The sequence below is a fragment of the Chaetomium tenue genome (assembly GCF_020726465.1).
Source record: "Chaetomium tenue strain MPI-SDFR-AT-0079 chromosome Unknown F5144scaffold_1, whole genome shotgun sequence".
NCBI lineage: Eukaryota > Fungi > Ascomycota > Sordariomycetes > Sordariales > Chaetomiaceae > Chaetomium > Chaetomium tenue.
The window spans coordinates 5,432,324-5,454,186 of record NW_027117329.1 but is presented as its reverse complement, the minus strand read 5'-3'; the positions used below and the strand labels follow the sequence as shown (position 1 = coordinate 5,454,186).

The following is a 21,863-nucleotide window of genomic DNA, read 5'->3' as shown; positions in this document are numbered from 1 at the left end:
CCTTGTTCGGAGGAATTTCCCTACATCCCACCCGGCATCGGCCAGGTGATCAGACGAGGTTTCGTCTGTTTGTGGCCAACAGCCGCCCCGAGACGAACCGCAGCCGTCTGTTTCCGGTCGCGAGCCGCCAGGACGTTGCGTCTCTGCGACCCTGTGAAAGGGCACCCTGCTAGGTTTGGGGTGAGGGTTACACGATTGGGGGGTTGAAACCGAAGACGACTTCTGCCGCCGTGTGCATGAGGCTAATGGGCAGCCCGACTCATGAGTGACGCTCCTTGGCTCCAGAGGGAGTCCACATTTTTCGAGAGAACAAAAGGATTCCCGTTTAACCCGCGCAAATGGAGAACGACCAGACGGCTCCACAGCCTTGGCCGTCTGTTGGTGGACATCAGGTTCCTCCATTATCCAGGCGAATCAGTGAGAATCTCCGGAGGCATGCCCGGAGATCTGCCGCGCAGGCCATCGCAAGCCTCACCCTCGACCAGTAGAAGTCGCCGTTTGCCACGGCAACCGAGATCGAAGGCGCGGTTATGGACCCCTGACGTGCTGCTCGTGCCGAGAAGGACCCCGGTGTTCAGCCTTGAGCTCCTGCACCCGTATGACGATGGAGCGGGTCTGAATGGGGGTTCTGGAGGGGTCGTGGTGTCTGGGTTGCTAGAGATACCGCCGCAGGCGGGACGGTATGACCCTGCTCGGCGGCACATCATCTAGTTGAAGCGCGCGACTCGGCGGAGCGCGGCATGGGCTCCAGCGTAGCCTGGTGCCACCCCTCCCCTCCGGCTCGGGAAAGCTTATGGAGAGTGGCAGACGGTATAAGTAGCGCAGCAACCCCTCGATGCTCTCGAAGGACCCCGTTGGTTTTCCCCGAACTCTCATAACCATTTCCCATCGGACAACTCCTCCAGTGAGTCTCCCTACACTCTGCCTGCACTCGTTTTCTTCGACACTCGCTCTTCGAGTCGCTGTGCCGGTCGACCTTTCTAACTTAGGCTTCACAGAGTTTCAAACCGTTACCCGGAAGAGAATCCATAAATCGACACAATGGCTCCCATCATCAAGCTCAACAGCGGCTATGACATGCCCCAGGTGGGCTTCGGTCTCTGGAAGGTCGACAACGCTGTCGCCTCGGATGTCGTCTACAACGCCATCAAGGCCGGCTACCGTCTTTTCGACGGTGCTTGCGGTAAGTCACACTTGCCCGCCCTTCACCTTCTGTACCACCACCCTGCAGGCAGTGGCTATGCGGGCTTTACCATGGCTTTGGAGCACGCGCTGCTCCAACGTGGAGGGGCAAGGGAGGACAGGGAGAAACTACCCCGCCCCCTCCCTCCTTCTCCACCCCACATGCGGATGGAGGGGTCGAATTCTGCCGGACCCTTGCCGGAAGCGCCAGCGGGACGGGTGGTGGATCAGTGTGGGACTGTGCCAAGGGGCACCCGCACTTACACAATACACAAGCACACACAGAAAAGAGAGAGACAGCAGCTGACCCAAGGATAAATAGACTACGGCAACGAGGTTGAGTGCGGCCAGGGTGTTGCCCGCGCCATCTCGGAAGGCATCGTGAAGCGTGAGGATCTCTTCATCGTGTCCAAGCTCTGGAACACCTTCCACGATGCCGAGCGCGTCGAGCCCATCGTCAAGAAGCAGCTCGCCGACTGGGGTATTGACTACTTCGACCTCTACCTCATCCACTTCCCCGTTGCCCTCGAGTGGGTTGACCCCGCCGTCCGCTACCCCCCCGGCTGGCACTACGATGGCAAGGACGAGATCCGCCCCAGCAAGGCCACCATCCAGGAGACCTGGACGGCCCTGGAGTCCCTCGTTAGCAAGGGCCTCTCGAAGAGCATCGGTATCTCCAACTTCCAGGCCCAGCTGATCTACGACCTCCTCCGCTATGCCAAGATCCGCCCGGCCACCCTCCAGGTCGAGCACCACCCCTACCTCGTCCAGCAGGAGCTGATCAACCTCGCCAAGCGCGAGGGCATCGCCGTCACTGCCTACAGCTCGTTCGGCCCCGCCAGCTTCAAGGAGTTCAACATGAAGCACGCCGACGCGCTCGCTCCCCTCATCGAGGATGAGACCATCAAGAAGATTGCGGCCAAGCACAACCGCCCCGCCTCGCAGGTCCTGCTCCGCTGGGCTACCCAGCGTGGCCTCGCCATCATCCCCAAGAGCACCCGGCCCCAGATCATGGCCGAGAACTTCCAGAGCATCGACTTCGATCTCTCTGAGGAGGACATCGCCACCATCTCTGCCTTCGACCGTGGCATCCGCTTCAACCAGCCCTCCAACGTAAGTAGATGATACAGCCTCGACGCATGTGACCACGATACTAACGGTTGTGGCCATAGTACTTCCCCACTGAGCTCCTCTGGATCTTCGGTTAAATGCTGTTCGGAGAAGCAAAGAATGCGGCGGGCGGGCGCAATCCCGCCCCGGCCTAACCGGCCGAATCGGAGACAGGCCACGCCCCATCACTGGCCTGTCCTCCACCGATCGCCCCCTGGCCCATTGACCTCAAAGGGCGCCCGGCGGCAGGAAGTTATCCTCCTTCCTCCTGCCTTGTCACGACTGGAATGAGATTTATGTCAGCGCCGTCGCCTACCCGACGATAGGGGGGTGGCTTGGGGCTGTGTGTTTTTTGAGATATCCGCAACATATATCCGGGGAAATGTGTCTCATGTCCTGGGGATGGGTCTCGTTTTACGCACTGCATGGCATGCTTGTTTGGTGGAATTTCCATAGAATATATCCAACTTGATGATGCCGGTCCCACTACTGTTTCCCTTGCGTTTGAACATCCAGTGACGACTAACACGGCCGCACGGCGGGAAGAGATAGCCCATGACCTTCACCTCAGCACCCCAACGCCCTAACCAAGACCAACCGCCGTCTCAGACTTCCTCGTTTTCAATCGACACATGCCGTCCCCCCCACACCCCTGCAGGGGATTGTTCTTCATCTCTCAAAGTAAAGCACCCAAAATAACACAGCCAACACTGGCACATCAGCTTCGTGGATGTGAGAGTAGAAGGGCAGGCAGGTAATCGACTGGCTACACCTCCAAACTACCATCGCGCCCACTGTCTATCTACCTTAACAAAAGCAAAGAAAACAAAGTCCGCCCGGGCTGCCTGCCTTGCTGCGCTCCCTGCACGCTGGCCCGGTCCCTGACCTCCGCCCAAGCGCCCAAAACGCCGCCACATGCTATCGTATGTGGTATGATTTCCTCTCTTTCCTTCCCCCCCTGAGGAGGTGACCCATATCCCTTATCCGCTGTTACGTATCATTCACTATAGCTAAAAAATCTTTGTTCTACTTGATAGCCCCCCGGGGGCAGTATACCCCCCCCAGCGAGGCGATAGATCTCGGTAGATCTAAACAACTCATCCCAGCACCATCACCATTCACGTTCACGTCCGCACAAAAGCTACCCAGTCCGTCAGCACACCCCAATCAAAAATACACACACCCACACAACCAAGCCAAGGTCGTTAAGTCAAGGAGGGAAAAAAAAGAAAGACTCACTCGCATCCACCTGCCGGACCTGCGGCAGCGCCAAGCGGACTTTATTACGGTACACCGCCGGCCCGCGTAGTTGTAGGGGGTTCCCCTCGAAGTAGACCGTGGTGAGGGCGGCCTTGTCAGCGAGGTGGCGCTCGACGTCGGCGAAGTCGGCGACCTGGTTGTAGCTGGCCCAGAGCTCCTCGAGGGCGGCGAGGGGGGCCACCCCCACGAGCGACGCGATCTGGTTGTTGGACACCTCGAGCACGCGCAGCCGCGTGTTGTGCTCGAGTCCGGTGAGGGATTCGAGCGCGTTGTGTGAGATGTAGAGCTCTTCGAGCTGGGTCACGTCGCGGAGGGGGGAGAGGTCGCGGATGCGGTTGGATTGGACGGAGAGGAGGCGGAGGTTGGGGAGGCCGGAGAGGCCGGTGAGGGAGGTGATTTTGTTCTTGGCGACCCAGAGCTCTTCGAGGGCGGTGAGGGAGTCGAGGTTCTGGAGCTCTCGGATGCGGTTGGAGCCGAGTTCGAGGTTGCGTAGCTTGGTGAGGCCCTCGAGGCCTTCGATCTTGGAGATTTTGTTGGCTACGAAGTAGAGGTCGGTGAGGTTGGTGAGGTGGGAGACGTGCCTGATGTGCTTGATTTTGTTGAAGGAGAGGTCGAGGGAGGTGAGGTTAATGAGGTCGTCTAGGCCGCGGATGTGGGAGATGAGGTTGTCGTAGAGATCGAGGTCGTTGAGGGTGGAGGCGATACCGGAGACGCCTTCTATGCTTTGGATCAGGTTCTGGCGGAGGCAGATGCGGGCTACCTTCGCGAAGCGCTCGAGGCGGAGAGCAGAGATCGACTTGATGCGGGAGTGGGTGCAGATGATTTCGTCGGTGTCTAGGTCTTCGTCGTCGAGAAGGTCTGATGCCGAGTTAGCTTTGCTGAGGCTATTCCGGATACAGCCGGCTTCTTTACCCTCATCCGCAGCAACCTCGTCGCCGGGTACGACATTGTCATCGTCTGAATACTCGGGATCTGAGAGCGCTTCCGGGTTTGCGAGAATGGCACTTTTAGGCACACGCAACTTCCCATCCCACCCCTTGCTGTCCCTAAGCCCGGGACTGGTTTCACCGTCGTGACGTGGGGAGGGGTTGTCGTCGACCAATTCAATATGGTGGCCCGGCGACCGGGCTTCTTCTTCCACTGGTGCGGGCATGGCGGGCGGTGTGTCCTGCAAATGCAGGCGTGAGTTGTGGACTTCTGGACTTATGTTTTGTCGTCGAAGAAAATCGAGTGATGGTCTGCGGAAGATGAAGGGTTTGAAGGTTGATGGGGGACTGGTTATTCCGTTGAGCCGCGGGGTCAAAGAATAGGCAAGGACCTGTTGCAAGTTTGTGACGTGCACTGTGTATTATAGGTACGCAGCCTACAAGGTCGGCGATGTCTCAGCGTTGCAGTGGATTCCATCTGAAGATAGCCAACTGAGGGGCGCCGCTTATCGCAGTTATCGGATGACAGCCCAGCCACCCCACCAACTTATCCCCAACACTGTTGCCGTAACAACCTGGATACGAGAAAAGTTGAAATTAATAGAGCAAGGAGAATCAATTCGGAAATAACTACAAATACAAATGGCTTTACAAATCATAAGAGAAGGACACATTCACGGATTTGGCTTGGCCAACAACGACAGACACAGCACGATACTTCGTAAGGCAGGAGTTACACACGGCTACCTAGGTAGAGGTAGGTATGGTAACCCACCAGCAGCAAGCTCCTGTGGGGCCAAACCCCGACATACGGGCAGCACCTTACATGGTATGAAATACTTCTTCCAGAAAGCTTCAGGCCGCCGTGGTTTATTGCTTGCTCAATTGACCAAGACCTGCCCCGCAGATGCGTGACTCTCGTCCCCCCCGTGGAGTTTCACGTCCCTTACATATCTTTCGACAGCTCATTCGTGGCAGGCCCCGAGGAAACCGAAATTGCATTCCTCGCGGACGAATAGCATCCCGACAGCCACGTCAGAACAGCCATCGTCAAATTTTCGCCCAACCAGGCCAGCCCAATTTGGACGATTTTAAATCCTCATCCACTGGCTTGAGCGGTCGGGACCCGACTACGGAACACGCCGAAAGCTAGACGAGTGGGAGACGAACACATGATTGCCTGGGGCATGGCATGAGCAAGCACCAAGGACTGGCCGACTTATTCGAGGGCGAGATCTCCGCACCCAATGCCGTACTCGCCTGCCATGATTGCTCATCGCCAGATACCCATGCGAGGGGTCCAATGGCAAGTGAGGCGTTCGTTGCACGCTGGACGTAGCACCTGCCTCACTTCGGTACACCCTTGGGCATCTATCAAGCGCGAGGCGCCGTCAGGAGGCAGCCACTCTCGGATCTTGTTCGCTGGGGGTAGCTGTCGTTGCATCCACATCCCGCCGGTGCTCCTCCCGCCGGTGGTCTTTACCGGCCTGCTGGTGGGGTTGTGGATTTGGTATGTCTTGGGAGAATCTTGGATCAGACAGGTCACTAATACGCCGAATTAGGAAATGCGTGATGATGGTGGTCTTCCAGAACAAGATCATTTACATGCCGGGGCTGCCGCCAAGCTCCCGCCGTGAGCGGATCGCAGACTGGGCCAGCATGTGTGGTGGCATCGAGTGGACCGAGGAGAGGACGGCGGCTGTAGATGGGACAGAGCTTGCCCTCGCTATCACGGCCGTTCCCCTGCCAAGCGGAAGACGTTCGGCCGCGGCAGTGCCGGAGCCTGCCGCTGCGCATGTCTATGTTCTCTACTTTCAGGGTTGGCAGTCATGAGACCGGAAGCTCGCGATCCAGCACTGACAGGATCCAGGGAACGCCTCATCGATACCCCCACGACTACCCGACCTGTCTTGGGTTCTCCGTGCTGTTAGTGACAGCAAGGCCCCTGTGCTGGCGCCGACGGAGTTGACGTTTGTCTGCCTGAGTTACAGAGGGTATTGGACCTCACGTGGCCGCCCCTCAGAGCCCGGTCTTCGGCTCGACGCCGAGGCGGGCGTGCGGTGGATCGCCGAGCGCCACGAACGAGTCTTCGGGAACGTCGGGACCACTCGCCCCATTTTGCTGGTCTGGGGCCAGAGCATCGGAGCAGGGGTCGCAACGAACCTCGCTGCGACTGGCCGGGTTCCTTCGAGCATGCCGATCCGAGGCCTCCTCCTCGAAACCCCCTTTGTGTCAATCAGGGCCATGCTGGAAACCCTGTATCCCCAGAAGTGGCTACCGTACAAGTACCTATGGCCGTTTCTCCGGAACCATCTGGATAGTTGGGGAAACCTGGGCCTGATCGCCCAGGCCTCAAAGGAAAACGGGAGCGCGGCGCCCATGGTGTTTATCCTTGAAGCGGATAGGGACGAGCTCGTCCCAAAGGAACAGACCGACCATCTTTATCAGAGGTGCGTGGATCTCGGTTTGCCCGTTGAGAAGGGTACTGTGCCAGTGGCATACCACCAACAGGCAATAGCCCGAGGGGATGGGAAAAAGCTGGCTGCCCAGGCCGTCCTGAAATTGGCACAAAATGCGCGAGACAGCGGTTGAGAGCTTTTTTCACCTGATTATTGTTTCGAATTTCTTTTTAGAAAATTTGGTGTGTGGCAACACCATTTTTAGCGGGTTGACTTGGAGCCGCCCCTGTCTATCACCCCCGGAGGCGGTCCGTTAAGTCAAACTTCGGTTCCGGCTAGGACGGGACGAAAAGGATTCCAACCCGACAAAAAAGGAGGCAAGCTGGGGGTCATGGTCATGGCCATGGTCATACCAAGGGGTGCATTCCCCAAAGTCGTTCCGTTCAAGCCGCGTGAAGTCTTTCCTGTGCGATTGCTTCGTCACGGGCGGCACGGTTCGAGCGGCCGTTTGCTCCGTGCTTTTCTTCTGCAGGGGTCTTCTCAACGTTGGGTCAACGTTGCGTGATCGGGTTGCCGCCTCCGTCCCAGGTGTGCAAATGTTAATTTTAAGCGGCGATCCACCTCGTCGCCAAGGCTTCAAAGTCTGGAGGTCTCACGAACATGGCCAATGCTTTGTCTTGAATCTGGAAGGTGTTAATTGGTCGAGATTTCGAAGTATCGATGAGTCGTCTCGAGGAAGTCGATTCAAGTCAAGTGTGACGCATTCCATGATTGACTTAGCCAGCCCCAGCCTCGTCATCGCTTCAGCCTGCTGCTGCCTCGCGATGATCGGGTATCAAAAGTTCACATTGGAGTGAGTGTGCCTCGGCGTGTGCTCGGTAGCCTTGCAGTGTACGACGTAGCATTCCAATTTCTCAGCCTTTTCCAGAAAATCCAATTCACCCTGGGCAATTCCGTCCGGCCTCGCCTAGCGTCAGTCTCCACGGCATTGAGCACATGGAGACATGGAAAACCCCTAATCGTCCCGAACATCCCTGGTCTCGCACTGTCGTTTTGCGACCCGGCTTGCTTTTCCGCCCCTTGCTAAACCCAGCCAACGATACTTTGCAGGGGAGATCCCTAATTGCTTCCTGCAAAATTTCGTGCAGCTTACCTCAAAACGGTAAGCAAGTCAGGTGATTCCGTGTTGGGACAACGTTCCCCAGACCCAGTTTTACGCGTCGAATCACGTTGGATACTCTTTGCTGCCTTTTCCGGCCGCCGAGACAAGGTGTTCCACCCATGATGCCAGGCATCACTGCATTCACGGCTCCCTCCCAGCTTTAAATATGAGGGCCTTGGTCTTCCCTCGCCGGAAATGAGATGGGAAAATTTTTAACCATCCTCGTTCGAGCTCACCCGAACATCACTCATTAAAAGCGGTAGGTTGTCGCTCATCAGAACATCATCGGGCCATCGACACCTGATCTTTTCGTTATCGGTTTTTTATCTTTTTCATTGTCTTGATTATCTTGGGTCGTGCATTGTCCTTTTCTGCAGCCCCTGTATCCCGGCATCACCCCCATCGCATCGATCGAACTATCGTGACCGACCGACGGCCCCACCATCCCCGGACCGAGTTGACGACATCTTCGGGCCTCCGAGCCAAGTTGGGTGGAGCAAGTAAAGGAACACAGTACAAACGACGTCGGTGTAGTGGATCAAGATGTTTTCTCGTCGCTTCGAGCCGTCTCAGACAAAGAGTGTCTCCTCCAAGTCTGGGAGGTCCAGAAGGGCAAGCTCGTCCTTCAACAAGGAGGCTGGCATTTCAAAGAGGCCCGTTGAATCCGGTCGCCGCCGTGCCGGTACCATCTCCAACGCGGGTGCATCCGAGTCTACCCTGGGGTAAGTTACCGTTCGCCGGGACGCATCCTCAAGAGTAGCTCAAGGTGCTAACATGCCCCTGCTGTAGTGGTTCCATCTCGGCCATTGTTACCCTCGTCGTTGGTCAGGAGCAGAGGATCTTTGCTGCTCATGAGAACATCCTTGGCGCTTCGCCTTTCTTCCAGAGCGTTCTCAAGAACCAGTTGATGGACTCGCAAACCAAGAAGATCTCGCTCCCCGATGAAGAACCCGAAGTCTTCTCGTCCATTCTCGAGTTTCTCTACAAGGGCGACTACTACCCGCGGCTGGTGCACAATAAGAAGAGGAATTCGTGGGAGCTAGAGCAGGCTGGCGAGGATGGCCGGTCCGAGGCGACCGTCTATCATCACAGCGTCGAGGGCGAGCTGCTGAAGGACACGGCCATCTACTGCGCCGCTGACAAGTACGGCCTGGAGGAACTGAAGCGCATCTCTCTGCGCAAGCAGGGTCTTCGTAAGTCGACTCTTTCGAGTTTGTGCCCTCCTACACGCGGCCTTACTGACCAAGTAAAACAGAGTCCGGCATCCAAGCCAGCACCATCTTGGCCTCGGCTCGCTACGCCTACGCCAACACGCCCGACACCGACTCCAAGCTCCGGGCCCACTACCTTGCCCTCATCATCCGCAGCCGCAGCACCTTCAAGCGCAGCGGCACCATGCAACTCGAGATGTTCAACGGCAACACTCAGCTTTTCTTCGACCTGTTCGTTGCCCTGTGCAACCACGTGGATGATATCTCGAGCGCTGCGTAAGTTGCTGCCATTCTCCTCACCAAAGTTACCTTGACACTAACAAGGCATTGTACAGCAGCACGCCTCGTACTCCTCGCAGCGGCCGCCCCTTCTAGGCTCGACCTCTCTTTCGCCACACCCCTTTTTACACAAACCGATTGATACCCAACCCCCAACACCTCTCACCAACACCATATGATATCTGCCCCCTAACGGCGTTCTCGACTCTGCGATGGATGATGCTTCATACCCCGGCCTCTTCGATTCTACAACTCATGCATACGACTTTTTTCAGTACTAATACGGTCTAATTTTTCTGGTTTTCGGCTTGGGCATAGACGTTTTCCATCATCGTTTTATGATTTTGGCGCATTGGGGCGGGTTTGGTTGGGCTTATTTCCTTTTTCCCCAGTCTTGTTTTGCATTGGAGTTTGTCCCGTTTTACTCTCTCTTATTGTTTTGCAAACCTCAAACTTGTACCAACAGCATACCCATACCCTGATAACACGGCCTTTTGGTGGCGGAGGATTTCTAGTTTTGGCAGTTCTGTTTTTCATTGGATTTTCACGTTGGAAAGGATGATGACTTTACCCCTGCTTGAAAGATGCCGTTTCTTCCAGACGGTTACTTTCATGGGCATGGGTTTTCTTTTCTGGGTGGACATCTCATTTTACAATCTCTTTTTCACGGCGGCAATTCTATGAGACTTGAGCCTGTCGGTGGATACGGGATAACTATGGGGAAAAGGAGATCTGAGACAATCTTTGCTTCTCGCTCTCGTTCATCACGCGTTTCGAGCTAGGGTGTTTTGAGGCATGTCTCGGAAGAGGCATCGCCCAAGGAGGAAGATCCCAACACCAAAATCTGGTGCTCATTCTCTCGCTGCAATACTACCAAGCAACCAGCAAATCCCTGTCCCAACCTTGAATGCCCTGCCGTGCCAAAAGCGTCGTGCTCGCCTGCAACCACTCTCCATCTCAAAAACGGCCGTCCACCCGGCGAGCCCGTGGAAACGAAATCACAGTCCCACCGACCCATCCTGACGGATCGGGTGGATCCTAAACGCTAGCGTCAAATGTGAAAACCACCGCACCGGATCGGTCCCCGGGTCATGAATCTGTGGCACCCTTGTCCGAGCTGGGAATATCTTCAGGGGTTGCCGTCTTGGCTTTTGTCTCGATTTTTCAATTCATTTCCGTTGCAAAAAAAAAATGGAAAAATTAGAAGATCCTCGGTTCCATGTCAGAAACGGGAACTGCGAAAACCCGTCCAAGTCAGTGTCACTCAATCAATCAAGAAAGGAGAAGACGGCCCGGCCGTGCCGTCCTAAAACGGTGCTTCGAAACAACCAAAAAAAAAGAGGACCGAAATGCCTCGGTGATCCTGAACAAGAACAGGACGGGAACCCGACCTTGGGTGTGTGTGTCCAATGTCCAATCCCAATCCCCAATCCAAGGGCCATCCATCATCCCGTGTGTGCCCGGGTGCAGTGTTTGTGCAAGTGCCACCACGGCTGGCCGGGGAAGGGAACCACTTCCAGTGCAACCAGCCGACGGATCAAGCAAGCAAGCAAGCAAGCAAGAAAGCACCTGTGTGAGTCACTTTTTTACACGCGCCGGGCGCGTCCTCGGCAGATTGCATGGGCAAACCCGCCGGGGGTAGGGGTGCGCGAACCTCGCCCGTGTGCACGTGTGAGGCGAGTGTGTGAATCCCGAATCCCCCCTGCGTGGGTGCCTGGCTGCGGTGGTGCATCTGTGCGGATGGATGTTTGTGTGCTGCCTCCCCTTCAGCCGTGGCGGGCCAAGCACGCCGGAAACGGGAAAAAGTGCGGGGAAGGAGGGGTGTGGAAATGGGTTTCTTGGTTGTGGTCGGTGCAGTGTTCCTTTTTTGAGTTGGTTTGGTGGGAAAAAAAGCCAGGCGAGCCAGGGCGGCAGGGGAATGCGAGGCGAGGAAAAGGGGCGATGTTTGCGTGCGGTTGCTTGATTGGGCGTTTCTAGGGTAACCTTGGCTTGCCGTGCATGCAGCCTGCGGTCAGCCATTGTGAATCATGAGATTGGTTGGGTCAATGCGAAGAAAACGGACAAACAACAAGACTCGTCTGGCAGTGGTCGAGTCGAGCTCGAGGTTTCAAAAGGGTATCATCAATATCACGCAATTTGCGAGCAAACTTGGCTATCTTGAGACATGCTGAAGCGACCGTTTTCGACGCTGCATACAACCAAACCCCCCATTATTCCGTCAGATTCCGAGTTGCGGCATCAGACAAATGAATTCACGGGAACAAATCTTCTCGTCTCCAACGCTACCATTCTCAAAGATCAGCGAATTGACCAATCCGCAGGGGATAAAAAGCCTGCTATCGGTTTCCGCCAACGCAACCCGACCTCTCACACATTAGTACCAGGGAAAGCCCCTGACTTGCTCAACACGACAATCCCGTGTTGTCGGGAGATGTATCCCTTCATATGGCCCTGAACGGCAGTCAGCAAAATGACTCATTGCTGGGGCAACAGGTTGCACCAATCGGGTTGTTTGCATCGCGAGTGACGCTCGCTGCCTTGAACCCCCAGGCAGAGGTATGCCTGACAAGGCAGGAGTCGGCGTCAGGCATCAACCATCAATGGAATGGCGATCTTCTGGCTCCGGGCGGGTGTAGCGGAAAGGGGGGCAAACTCGTGATCGGTGCTGGAATGAGGGGAAATTCTCCCGATGAGGTCATCAGGGAAGATTTGACTCACTTTGTAAATCATGTTGGCCAACAAACACTCGACTTCGTCATTGTCGATCTTTTCCTGGCTGCCGAGGCTGATGGCGGCAGCAAACTCGCTCACCGGCACGCGAGTGCGGCGAGCCGGCTTCTCTCCCTCCTTGGCCTCTTCAAACCCACGAGCGAGGAAGACCTTTCGTAGCAGGTTTCGAAGCGCAATGTCTCGACCACGTTCCAAAGTCAGGTAAATGCGGCGTTTGACAAATTCGTCTTCGCCTTCCTGCAGCGCTAGGTCGAACTTGTGCAGCTCTCCCCTTTTGATACATTGGCAGAGAGGCAGGAAGAGCTTCTGGAGTCTCGGGAACCGCTCCAGCAACTCCTCTGTAGGAAGTGTGTGGCTCTTGATGAGATGGCACGGGATAAGGTACGTCAAGATCAACCTTGTTTCCATGTTAGCAAGCCGGTAGCATAACCCAACCAAGGATATGTACTTACTCCTTATTTCTCTTTGCGTCCTTATGGCAAAGATTCAATGCATCCGTCAAGCACTGCTCAGCCTAAAAGGAGTCAGCATTGGCCCTTGGTGATTAGGTTATCTTGACAGTAGGCCATACCAAGACGTAGTTCTCCTCCAAGAAGGCCAGGACACCCTCGTGGTATTTGAAGGTGACTCGCTGAGACTTGGGAAAGGCCGAGAACTCGGGCATATCTCGCCCACCGGCTCGGAGGCTGTTGAGTATATTCTTGGACAGGGATGCCGAGTTCAACTTGAAGTACGTCTTGAGAAGTAGATTCGCGATATAGTAGCTTCCCCACTTGCGTGATTCTTCAAGTGGCGCCCTGGGATCTTGTGAGATAGTGACTCCGCGGGTGAGGATGATGCGCTTACCGATCTGTCTGACAGACCATGAAGACTCTGGACAGGACTCTCGCGCAGTCCTCCAACTTTTGGCGCTTGTTGGTTTCTGGGTCAAAGTCGTCCTGGAGGGCTGCTGCAGCATCGTCGAAAGAACTGTTGTTATTCCGCTCTTTGTCTGCTTGCATCGCAAAAATACGCAGGTGATTGCACACCACGTACAAGCAAGGGATAGTCCATGCTTCGAAACCCCAGCTCTGGTACCCCCGCAGTAGGACATTCAATAGCTCTGTCCAGGCCTCGTAAACCTTGGTCCATAGCAAATCTGATGACTGTATCTCTCTTAGTATCGACGACCAAAAAGATAACAGATCTGGAAAACCTGGTGGTGAGGGCGAGGACATGGGAAAACGCTCACCCTACTACTGTCACTGTTCGAGTCGCGCGCTGCCAATATCACTCCTGTTGCACTCCAATATGCCGCGTACACCTCTACCCAGCCTTGAAGTTCCTGATGATCAAGGCCAACAGCCGGCGCACTCAGTCCGCGCTTAAGTGCGCCCTTGATACTGTGAGCATTATGGCTCCTGCATATTCTCCTGAGCTCTTCAGTCGGGATATCAGGTGATAATGTTTGAGCGAGCTGATAGCCGTCTTGCTTGGAGAAGATATCGAAAAGCTCGTTGAAAAAAAGCGCATTGAACGCCATAGCGCAGAATATGGAAGATGCGAAAGATAGGCAGTGGCGGATGCCGTTGGGAATTGGGATCGAGTGTTTGTGTGACAGGACTCGGGTGTCTGTCGTTGTGGTTGATGTTGGTGGTTGTTGATGTTGATGGTCTTGCGTGCGCTGAGATTTATTTACTGTTACGAGTACACTTGGGATGAATCGGCTAGATCGAAGGCACTTCTAGTGTAGAACTGCGCACTAAATTAGGTCTCTTAATGCAGGGATGCGAATGAGGACTCTCACATCGTGAGGTGAAGCTTTGGGCAGCGGGTTTCATGTGATTGGCGTCAAAGCTTCGAGTCTTTGCATGCTTCCGCGTTTAGACATCCCCACATTCTGTGGCGGTGCGGATAAATAAAAAAGCACCGCCACATAGCCACCGGTAGACTTGGCAGGCTTGGTTGGCCCAAGCGTCTTGAGCCCTAAACCAGGCGCACCCAAATTTTTCCTGCTTTCGCGATCGCTAATTCAGGACTCGGACAGCACACCCAACGACTTCGTGATTTGCAGCGGGAAACAATCACAGTAAGTCCCGAGTACCTACATAAACCTATTATTGAAGAAATCTCTAACGGTGAACCAGATGGGTAAGCAATTTCTTTCTGCTTTTCGTGGTGCCGTTCATTGCCGGCGACGATTCGAACATCAACGACCCCACGATCGATATTAGACGGGAAACGATGCCGTAACTCGACCAACAATTATGCGAACAGAGGGATTCAACGACCGGACGTGGTGGATTATCGGGCCCGGGAGGATGCAATAGATGGCATGGATTGGCTTGGATGGAACATATCCCGTGGCCGACCAACAATCTTGACCTACCTGCCAATTCTCTATCACCATCGGCCGGCGGTGCTACTTTTACGACAGCCTTCTTCTTCTGCGCTGCGGCCTATCTCGATAAAAGTCAAGGCATACTGACATCATGTTCTAGGTCGTCTTCAGGAATACCAGGTGATTGGGCGCCATTTGCCCACGGAGGCCAACCCGACCCCCAGCATCTACCGCATGCGCATCTTTGCGCCGAACCAGGTCATTGCCAAGTCCCGTTTCTGGTACTTCCTTCGCGGTCTCCGCAAGGTCAAGAAGGCCACCGGTGAGATCGTCAGCGTCAATGTGGTATGTGCAGCTTCAGCGCGGTGGGACATGGGACGGAGCGCTGACAAGTCGCTAGATCTCCGAGAAGCACCCCCTGAAGGTCAAGAACTTTGGCATCTGGATCCGCTACGACTCGCGGTCAGGCACCCACAACATGTACAAGGAGTACCGTGAGACCTCGAGGACCGCTGCCGTCGAGGCTCTCTACTCCGACATGGCCGCCCGCCACCGTGCCCGCTTCAGGTCGATCCACGTATGAACACCGCACACCTACGATGGCTAGCTCGCGAGTTACTAACATAGAATTAGATCCTCCGCGTTGTCGAGATCGAGAAGACCGAGGATGTCAAGCGTCCCTACCTCAAGCAACTCCTCACCAAGGAACTCTCTTTCCCTCTGCCCCACCGCGTTCCCAGGATTAGCAACAGCAAGATCTTCAGCGCGAAGCGCCCGTCCACTTTTGCTTGAGGGGTTTCATGGTTGTGGTTGGAGTGGGCAGGTTCTTCAGGTGTTCATTAAGGAAAATGGGATATCCTGCATTTGCTCCCTAGGACGAGCATGAAATGAATAAATGGCCAAGCACGGGTTTCGCGTTTGTTTTGTGAGCAAGCCGATCGGTCTTTTTTTGGCAGCTGTGTTTTGCCGGGAATTGGCGCTGTGGTCGTATCTCCATTTGCCGTCCCAATCTGACGGCACGCCTCAACTTGTTAGGAACGACGAGAGCAGAGAAGGTGTCGAGGCCATGCCTTGGGCCGCCCTGCAAGCGGTGTAGCTTGGATGCTGCCTGGTTCGAGCTGGTCACCAGATAGATCCGCGGTCAAATTGCCCCGAGCCCGTTGAGTAGTTGGCCATCAAGTCCCGAAGGCAGGACCCTGCATCCCCTACTCCGAATAAGGAAGCTGGATGGTAGTACGGGGCTTATTGTCGCAGCGAGGGGAAGACGTGAGTCATTGAAGCTATCCCTGACACGAGGGATACGAGCGGCGAGGCTGGCTCCTTGTCTGCTGTCTCCTTTATTTTACGTTCTCTTTTTCATAAACTAGACACACCAGCCTCCCTCTCCTTTCTCGTCTCTCAAGTGCCGCCCTACTATCTCATCCGTAGCCAATCCTGCCCAGCATCTCCACCCAAGAATCATCATCACCCCACGCCATGTCTCCCACCGTAGAGTCCTCCTCCGCCCCATCCCGCCCCGCCCCGGGCCCGGAGCCGGACCCGGCCACCTTCGTCCGCGTGCGCACCACCCTCCCGCGCCGGCCGCTCCCGCCTAACGCCACGCGCCAGCCCATCGTCACGGAGCGCCTCATCCTGCGCGTGCTCACCATCGACGACCTGCCCGCTCTCTACACCCTGCGCACCCAGCCCGAGGTCATGCACTGGACCTCGGTCGGCGTGCCCGACCAGACCATCGAGGAGTCCAAGGAGAAACTCCTCCCCTTCCTCACCCCGCGCGACGAGGGCACGTTTAATTTCGCCATCTGCGACCGCGCCTCGGGTGATCTGATCGGCCTGGGGGGGTCGCACAATTATCGGTCGAGTCTTGGTTGGCCGGAGGTGGGGTATATGATCCGGAAGGAGTACTGGGGCCGCGGGCTGGGGACGGAGTTTCTGAGGGCGTGGTTGCCGGCGTGGAGTGCGCTGGAGAGGGAGGAGGCGGAGGTGGAGGTGGATGCGCGGACGATGGATGAGGGGGAGGGGAAGGAGGAGGGCGGGGATGGAAAGGTGAGGGAGCGGTTGATTGCTATTACGGCGGATGCGAATGATCGGAGCCAGGGGGTGTTGAAGAAGGCCGGGTTTGAGTGGTTCCTGACTTGGGTGACGGGGGATTCGAGGAAGGGAACTGGGCCGGATCTCATGATTGAGTTGCCTTCGTATAGGTTCTTTGTGGGGGGGAAGAAGGTGGATGGAGGAGAGGTGACAGCTTAGGTTTGTCGCTTCTTTCCATTTCTTATTTTGGATATGGTAAGTTCGGTTTTGGACATCTTTCGTCTAGTCACTATTAGAAGCGAATAGATATCAAACCAACCCTAAGTCGGTAACACAGCTGTTGTGATGAATGAACTACGCGAAGCCAAGCAAATGACATCACGGAACTGTCTCGTTCGCTTTTTTTTTGTTTTTTTGTTAACTACCTAGCTATGCGCAAACGGCCAAGCCAACATCAGCCAAAGAGATTTGAAGTCATAAATAAATTACGCTCCCATGATGCGCAAGTGCCGCTCCCATTCTAGGCAGCCTTGTTACAATTGAGGTCGCCAATTCTGCCTTTGGATGAACCTGCTAGTCGCAACGGGAACAAGCGGGAAGGCTGCACTGGCCGCACGTGTCAACTGCTTATCCGCCAACAAGCAGCGAGCACACTTACCAAGCCACCTCGGCAAGCTTCATGCACACCAAAAACCAAACTTGGCTGCTTGGTTGCGTCAAAATGTTGGTTGGTTTCGCATGTTGGTGCAGCGCCGCTCGATGCCGCAGCAGGACCTCCACTGCCTCCGGGAGGGACGACGTCCCACCCATTGCTGCATGCTCAACCCAACCAAGCCAACCACGCCAACCATCAACGGCTGGGTGACTCAAATCTGCCTGGCATTCAACCGATGCACCATTCAATCAACCTCGTTTTTTATTCTCGAAGCCTCTTTTGGATTGCGCGTGTCTGCCCACGTTCCCTTCCAAGACACACCCAGATCCGCGCGGCAGCCTAGATCTTGGGTCGGCTAGCCATGCAATCGGAAGCCGGTTCCAGGTTTTAAATGCTGATGAACTGCTGCCCGCCCACAAATCGCGAACCCCTCCTTCGGCCATCGTATCACCCCACGTTAGCAACTAGCCGTTGTTGGCCTGGGATCATGGCTGCTGGCCATTGTCACTCATCATCAACAACACATGTCCAACCGTTATGAGGTTATCCTTCATCCAACAATGGCGACCACATCAGACGAAACGAAGAAGGACGGGAAGGCTTTCTACGGCTATCTGTTTACCAAAGCGAAGCCGATACCAGCTCCGACTCCCGTCTTTGACGCGCTCCTGAGAGCTATTGCGCTACATATTGTTCGTGCACTCCAAGAAATAGCAAGTTCCCCCCACTAGGCCATGTGCTAACTCAAGTATTCAGACTGCCGAACTTGGCGACAAAAGTGAAGCCCACTTGACCCCTGGGAAGCTGGCTGCCTTCTACAAGACTGCCGGCCATGATTGGGACTGTAAGCTCCTCCTCCTCCTCTTGCTCGGACCCACGGCACTAATCACAAATTGTGTATAGCTTTCTTTAACGACATGCCTCATACCGGCATCTCCACGGTCTACCAAGGCCTGGGCTGCCAACACTCCCTTTTGCCGAGTGTCGACGACTTTGCTGCGCCGTCAGTCCCGGCCCTGACCACCAAGGGATTCGTGCACTGGCAGACGATCCAGACCTTGCTCGGGCCCCAAGAACAAGTGCCGGTGTTGCAGTTTGCCGCAGCTCATTGGGCCCTGAAGCATCCTGACACGGGAACTCCGCTGCCCGTTGACCTTCCAAAAGAGGCGTTCCCGTCCGAGACTGACTCTGAAACCGATCGCTGGTATAAGGAGTGTGCGCAAATAGCGCGCTCCAAGGCGGTGGCAGAAGAGCAACCGGAAGTTCCAAAGGAGGCACCCAAGCCCGATGCACCCAAGCCCGAGTCCGCCGACCGCAAGGTTCCTTACACGCACGTTCGTATGAACTCCTCAACGCCGCGTGATTACTTCGCTTCACGCCCGGTCAACGTTGCCTACGTACACGTTCCATCCCCTCGCGCTACACCAACTGAACGCTCCCCTGAGCGGGACCGAGTTCGGGACCGGGGGGAACGTTTCGTTCGCCGTCAGACGACGCCAGCAGAAGAAGCTGCGCAACGACGCCGGAGCTTTTCCGACTACCCGCACTCACCACAGGAGGCGCGCCCCGTGCGGGTACCTCGCCCCGCTCCCGACCGCGATGCACAACGCCGACGGCATAGCCATCCCCGACACTACAGCAGCTCATCCGATTCGGATGATGCGCCCGTCAGCCCTCGGGCTGCTCCGCGGCGTGTCCAGCGGTCAAACGAACCACCGCCGATCACCGTCCGCCGTGTTTATACGGGCAGCTCTGAGGACTCACCACGTGTTATCCGTACCACGATGGCCCCGCCCCCAATCCCGCCGTTGCACATGCATTCTCCTCGCCTAGCAACCGGCAGCCGCGCGCCGAGCCGCGAAGAGACCAAACGGCGCAGCGCTCTCTACGACATCAAGGAGAAAATATCTAATTTTATCAGCCCGTCCGCCGAGGACCCTGCCAGGGCGCGCAGCGTAAGTGGCTCGCGGGGGGGGCGAGACGGGCCGTCCGGGTCGGCGAGGGGTTCGAGAGAAGATGTCATTCCCAATTCAAGACTGAGCCGGTCATGGTCCGAAATCGACACCGACGACACGGACTTGGAAGAAGAAAGGAGGCGTCGCAGCAGAAGACCTTCACGAGAAACCCGGGAACCGCACCGCGAAAAAGACAGAGACCGCGAACGAGACCGAGACCGGGACCGAGCGGCGCGCGACCATGAGCGGGACCGCGAGCGAGACAGGGACCACGGCAGAGGCCGCGCCGAGCGCCCCTCCCCCCGAGAGCGCGACAGGGCCCACAGCGACGGCGACCGGCACCGGCGCGAAAGGGACCGGGACCGGGACCGGGACCAAAACCGAGACACCCCCAGCAACAGGGACCGTCTCGTCCCCGTCCCCGTCCCCAGCCCCGCCGCCTCGGCCGCCGCCTCCGCCCTACACCGCGACGCCAGCGCCAGCACCCTCAACCCGCCCATCTCCATCTCCTCCGCCGCCGCCCCGCGCCGCCGCGGCGTCTCCGACGAGGACCTCTCTCCGACGCGCCGCCGCTGGGGCCGCGGCCCCTACCTCACCGGCGCCGTCGACGGCGACCACCACCACCGGCGCACGAGCAGCCATGCGGATTTGGATAGGCTGGATGGCAGCGGGAGGCGGTGGGGTGGTGGTGGGGGTGGGGACTGGGAACGTGTTGAGCGGGTGGGGGCGCATAGGGAGACGGAGCGGGAGTTGAGGGAGCGGGATCATAGGATGCGGGAGAGGGAGAGGGATCGGGATAGGGATCGGGACCGGGAGAGGGATAGAGAGAGGGACAGGGAGCGGTTTAGGGAGGAGGGTGGGGAGCGGTGGCGGAGGGGAGATGATCGCGTACCCCGGGAGCGGGAGAGGGATAGGGAGAGGGATCGCGAGAGGGATCGTGATAGGGAGAGGATGCCTAGCCCGGCTATGTCGGGGGCGTCGGTGACGGGGGTTGGGGGTAGGAAATACCCCGATACCATGCAGTGGGTGAGGGACTGAGGGTCGCCTGGTTGTGTTTATCTATAGAAGGTATTTATTTGGTGACGGTATGATGAGCGATGACGGAATGACAGGATTGAGGCCATCTCATGGCATTGGTGGCAGAGTCTTCAAATTACTGGCGTATGGAGAAGGGAGCGGTATGTGGGCACATATAGGTAGCTAGCTACTTATTCGGAATGGAATCCTTCCTCACCTCACCTCGTCTCGTCTCACCTTTGAACTGTTCAAATTTTAATACCCAAATCTTCAGATGCATGTTCCTTGGCTAGTATGCTGCGCCGTTGGCATATAGCCGTTTCTTTTACCACTCACCTCAGCAAACTAATGCTCTTTCTCCTGCTGAGTGAGACGGGGGATCAGTGCACTTCCGGGGGCTCGGATCCTAATGGGACGTCCGTCTCAACGAACCTAGCCACGTCGAGCGGAACAGCCCTTCCTCCCCTGCCTCTCGGAATGGGAATGGGAAGGAAAGGAAAGGACACGTCATTACCGCTGCCCGAAGACGGCGACGGATGGTGAAGGGATTGGTCCTTCTCGCTCCTTTTTGACGGTTGGGCTGGTCGGTCCCCCCCCCTCGCCAGCAATCAGTCAAAGCAAAGCACTGGACCTCGGCACTCCGCCTGGTAGGTTTGTGCAAACATCCGGGCCGCCAAAACAGGCCGTTCCGGGGGGTTCACTCGCTTTCGCACCCCGAGGTCCGGGGGGTGGATTGGCTCCTGTTGCTGCTGCTGTGTCGTGGTGGTGGACTGGTGGTGGTGGTGGGGGTTGGGGGGTTACGGGAGAGTGCCACCGCCGCCGTCGCCGCCCGTCCGTCCGTCCACGGATTAGGCAAGCGGATCCGCGCCGTCTTGGTCTTGGGGGGGGGTTTCTGTGCCTTTTTTTCCCATCTCCGTGGGCCGCCTGACAAGGCCGGGTGCGGCCATGTTGGGCGGCCCAAGCCTAGGCTAGGGAAATCCCTCGAATCTGACCTGACGGGGGCTCCGCTTTCCCGGTGGTAACCGCGGGTATCGAAATGAGAGGGGACACGGGGCCGTGCGGTTCCCAATCGATCTGCTCCGGGTAGGGAGCGGAGAGCGAGATTGCAGGGTGGCAGTAGCCCATTTTGAAGGGCTGCTGCGCTGCGCTGCGCTGCCGACGTGGAAGGTTGCCAGCCGGCGGGCGGGTCGGAGTGGGTGGCGTGTTGCGTTACAACTAGGGCCGGTCAGTGTCGGGAACGGAGAACCAAAACGTGCCTTGACCCGGATTCTTGTCCGGCTGGTCCGGCCCTCGCTAAGTAGGCAGCTGGGTTGAGTTAGCGTTGGAGCTGGCCCGATGGACCGGAGCGCACACACTGCGGCTATGGCACATGCATCCGCCACGGGCAACGGGCAACGGGCAGCGTCCCAACAGGCAGGTTAGCAAACATGGAAACAATGAACGGCGGCGCAGCCATGCGTTTCGCTGGCACAGCTGCCCAAACTTGGGGCTTCGTTTGTCAGTAGACGCCGGTGGCTGGCAAAAACAGGCCCCCTCCCGCGCCCGCAGGCACGTTTGTTTCCTGCATCAATTCGCCGGTGCGCACCACCGTCCTCGGTTGCCGTTGTTGGAGGGTAGGCCGCCGCG

The 21,863-nt window shown here is 56.8% G+C and overlaps 10 protein-coding genes across 10 annotated transcripts; 8 read left to right on the top strand and 2 right to left on the bottom strand.

Moving 5' to 3' along the window:
* Positions 1-1,041: 1,041 nt before the first annotated feature.
* Positions 1,042-2,390, top strand: F5144DRAFT_544035 (NADP-dependent oxidoreductase domain-containing protein; the record flags this gene model as incomplete). Its single annotated transcript, XM_066787279.1, has 3 exons — positions 1,042-1,183; positions 1,505-2,295; positions 2,355-2,390. The coding sequence occupies 3 exons, from the start codon at positions 1,042-1,044 to the stop codon at positions 2,388-2,390; spliced, it is 969 nt and encodes a 322-aa protein (XP_066649360.1).
* Positions 2,391-3,437: 1,047 nt separating this feature from the next.
* F5144DRAFT_638610 (uncharacterized protein) lies at positions 3,438-4,705 on the bottom strand (the record flags this gene model as incomplete). Its single annotated transcript, XM_066792696.1, has 2 exons — positions 3,438-4,410; positions 4,465-4,705. 2 exons carry the CDS (start codon positions 4,703-4,705, stop codon positions 3,503-3,505), a joined length of 1,149 nt encoding a protein of 382 aa, XP_066649359.1. The 3' UTR covers positions 3,438-3,502.
* Positions 4,706-5,539: 834 nt separating this feature from the next.
* On the top strand, positions 5,540-7,272 carry F5144DRAFT_72725 (uncharacterized protein). Its single transcript, XM_066793374.1, has 3 exons — positions 5,540-5,988; positions 6,041-6,297; positions 6,349-7,272. The coding sequence occupies exons 1-3, from the start codon at positions 5,726-5,728 to the stop codon at positions 7,068-7,070; spliced, it is 1,242 nt and encodes a 413-aa protein (XP_066649358.1). The 5' UTR covers positions 5,540-5,725; the 3' UTR covers positions 7,071-7,272.
* Positions 7,273-8,158: 886 nt separating this feature from the next.
* F5144DRAFT_72656 (uncharacterized protein) lies at positions 8,159-9,745 on the top strand. Its single transcript, XM_066793372.1, has 4 exons — positions 8,159-8,761; positions 8,829-9,232; positions 9,295-9,526; positions 9,586-9,745. Exons 1-4 carry the CDS (start codon positions 8,583-8,585, stop codon positions 9,623-9,625), a joined length of 855 nt encoding a protein of 284 aa, XP_066649357.1. The 5' UTR covers positions 8,159-8,582; the 3' UTR covers positions 9,626-9,745.
* A 648-nt stretch (positions 9,746-10,393) lies between these two features.
* On the top strand, positions 10,394-11,581 carry F5144DRAFT_72717 (uncharacterized protein). Its single transcript, XM_066793373.1, has one exon. The coding sequence runs from the start codon at positions 10,721-10,723 to the stop codon at positions 11,504-11,506; it is 786 nt and encodes a 261-aa protein (XP_066649356.1). The 5' UTR covers positions 10,394-10,720; the 3' UTR covers positions 11,507-11,581.
* A 49-nt stretch (positions 11,582-11,630) lies between these two features.
* Positions 11,631-14,095, bottom strand: F5144DRAFT_558272 (uncharacterized protein). The gene is made up of 7 exons (XM_066788074.1): positions 14,046-14,095; positions 13,491-13,993; positions 13,106-13,404; positions 12,831-13,056; positions 12,712-12,773; positions 12,248-12,656; positions 11,631-11,980 (listed from the first exon to the last, which is right to left on the bottom strand). Exons 2-7 carry the CDS (start codon positions 13,779-13,781, stop codon positions 11,897-11,899), a joined length of 1,371 nt encoding a protein of 456 aa, XP_066649355.1. The 5' UTR covers positions 13,782-13,993; positions 14,046-14,095; the 3' UTR covers positions 11,631-11,896.
* Positions 14,096-14,238: 143 nt separating this feature from the next.
* Positions 14,239-15,871, top strand: F5144DRAFT_558269 (60S ribosomal protein eL20). The gene is made up of 4 exons (XM_066788073.1): positions 14,239-14,389; positions 14,740-14,924; positions 14,980-15,156; positions 15,213-15,871. The coding sequence occupies exons 1-4, from the start codon at positions 14,386-14,388 to the stop codon at positions 15,369-15,371; spliced, it is 525 nt and encodes a 174-aa protein (XP_066649354.1). The 5' UTR covers positions 14,239-14,385; the 3' UTR covers positions 15,372-15,871.
* Positions 15,630-17,001, top strand: F5144DRAFT_72506 (GNAT domain-containing protein). The gene has a single exon (XM_066793371.1). The coding sequence runs from the start codon at positions 16,056-16,058 to the stop codon at positions 16,827-16,829; it is 774 nt and encodes a 257-aa protein (XP_066649353.1). The 5' UTR covers positions 15,630-16,055; the 3' UTR covers positions 16,830-17,001.
* An 824-nt stretch (positions 17,002-17,825) lies between these two features.
* F5144DRAFT_598468 (uncharacterized protein) lies at positions 17,826-20,258 on the top strand (the record flags this gene model as incomplete). Its single annotated transcript, XM_066790947.1, has 3 exons — positions 17,826-17,957; positions 18,022-18,109; positions 18,169-20,258. The coding sequence occupies 3 exons, from the start codon at positions 17,826-17,828 to the stop codon at positions 20,256-20,258; spliced, it is 2,310 nt and encodes a 769-aa protein (XP_066649352.1).
* A 200-nt stretch (positions 20,259-20,458) lies between these two features.
* F5144DRAFT_558261 (uncharacterized protein) lies at positions 20,459-21,239 on the top strand. Its single transcript, XM_066788072.1, has one exon. The coding sequence runs from the start codon at positions 20,532-20,534 to the stop codon at positions 20,778-20,780; it is 249 nt and encodes an 82-aa protein (XP_066649351.1). The 5' UTR covers positions 20,459-20,531; the 3' UTR covers positions 20,781-21,239.
* Positions 21,240-21,863: the final 624 nt, after the last annotated feature.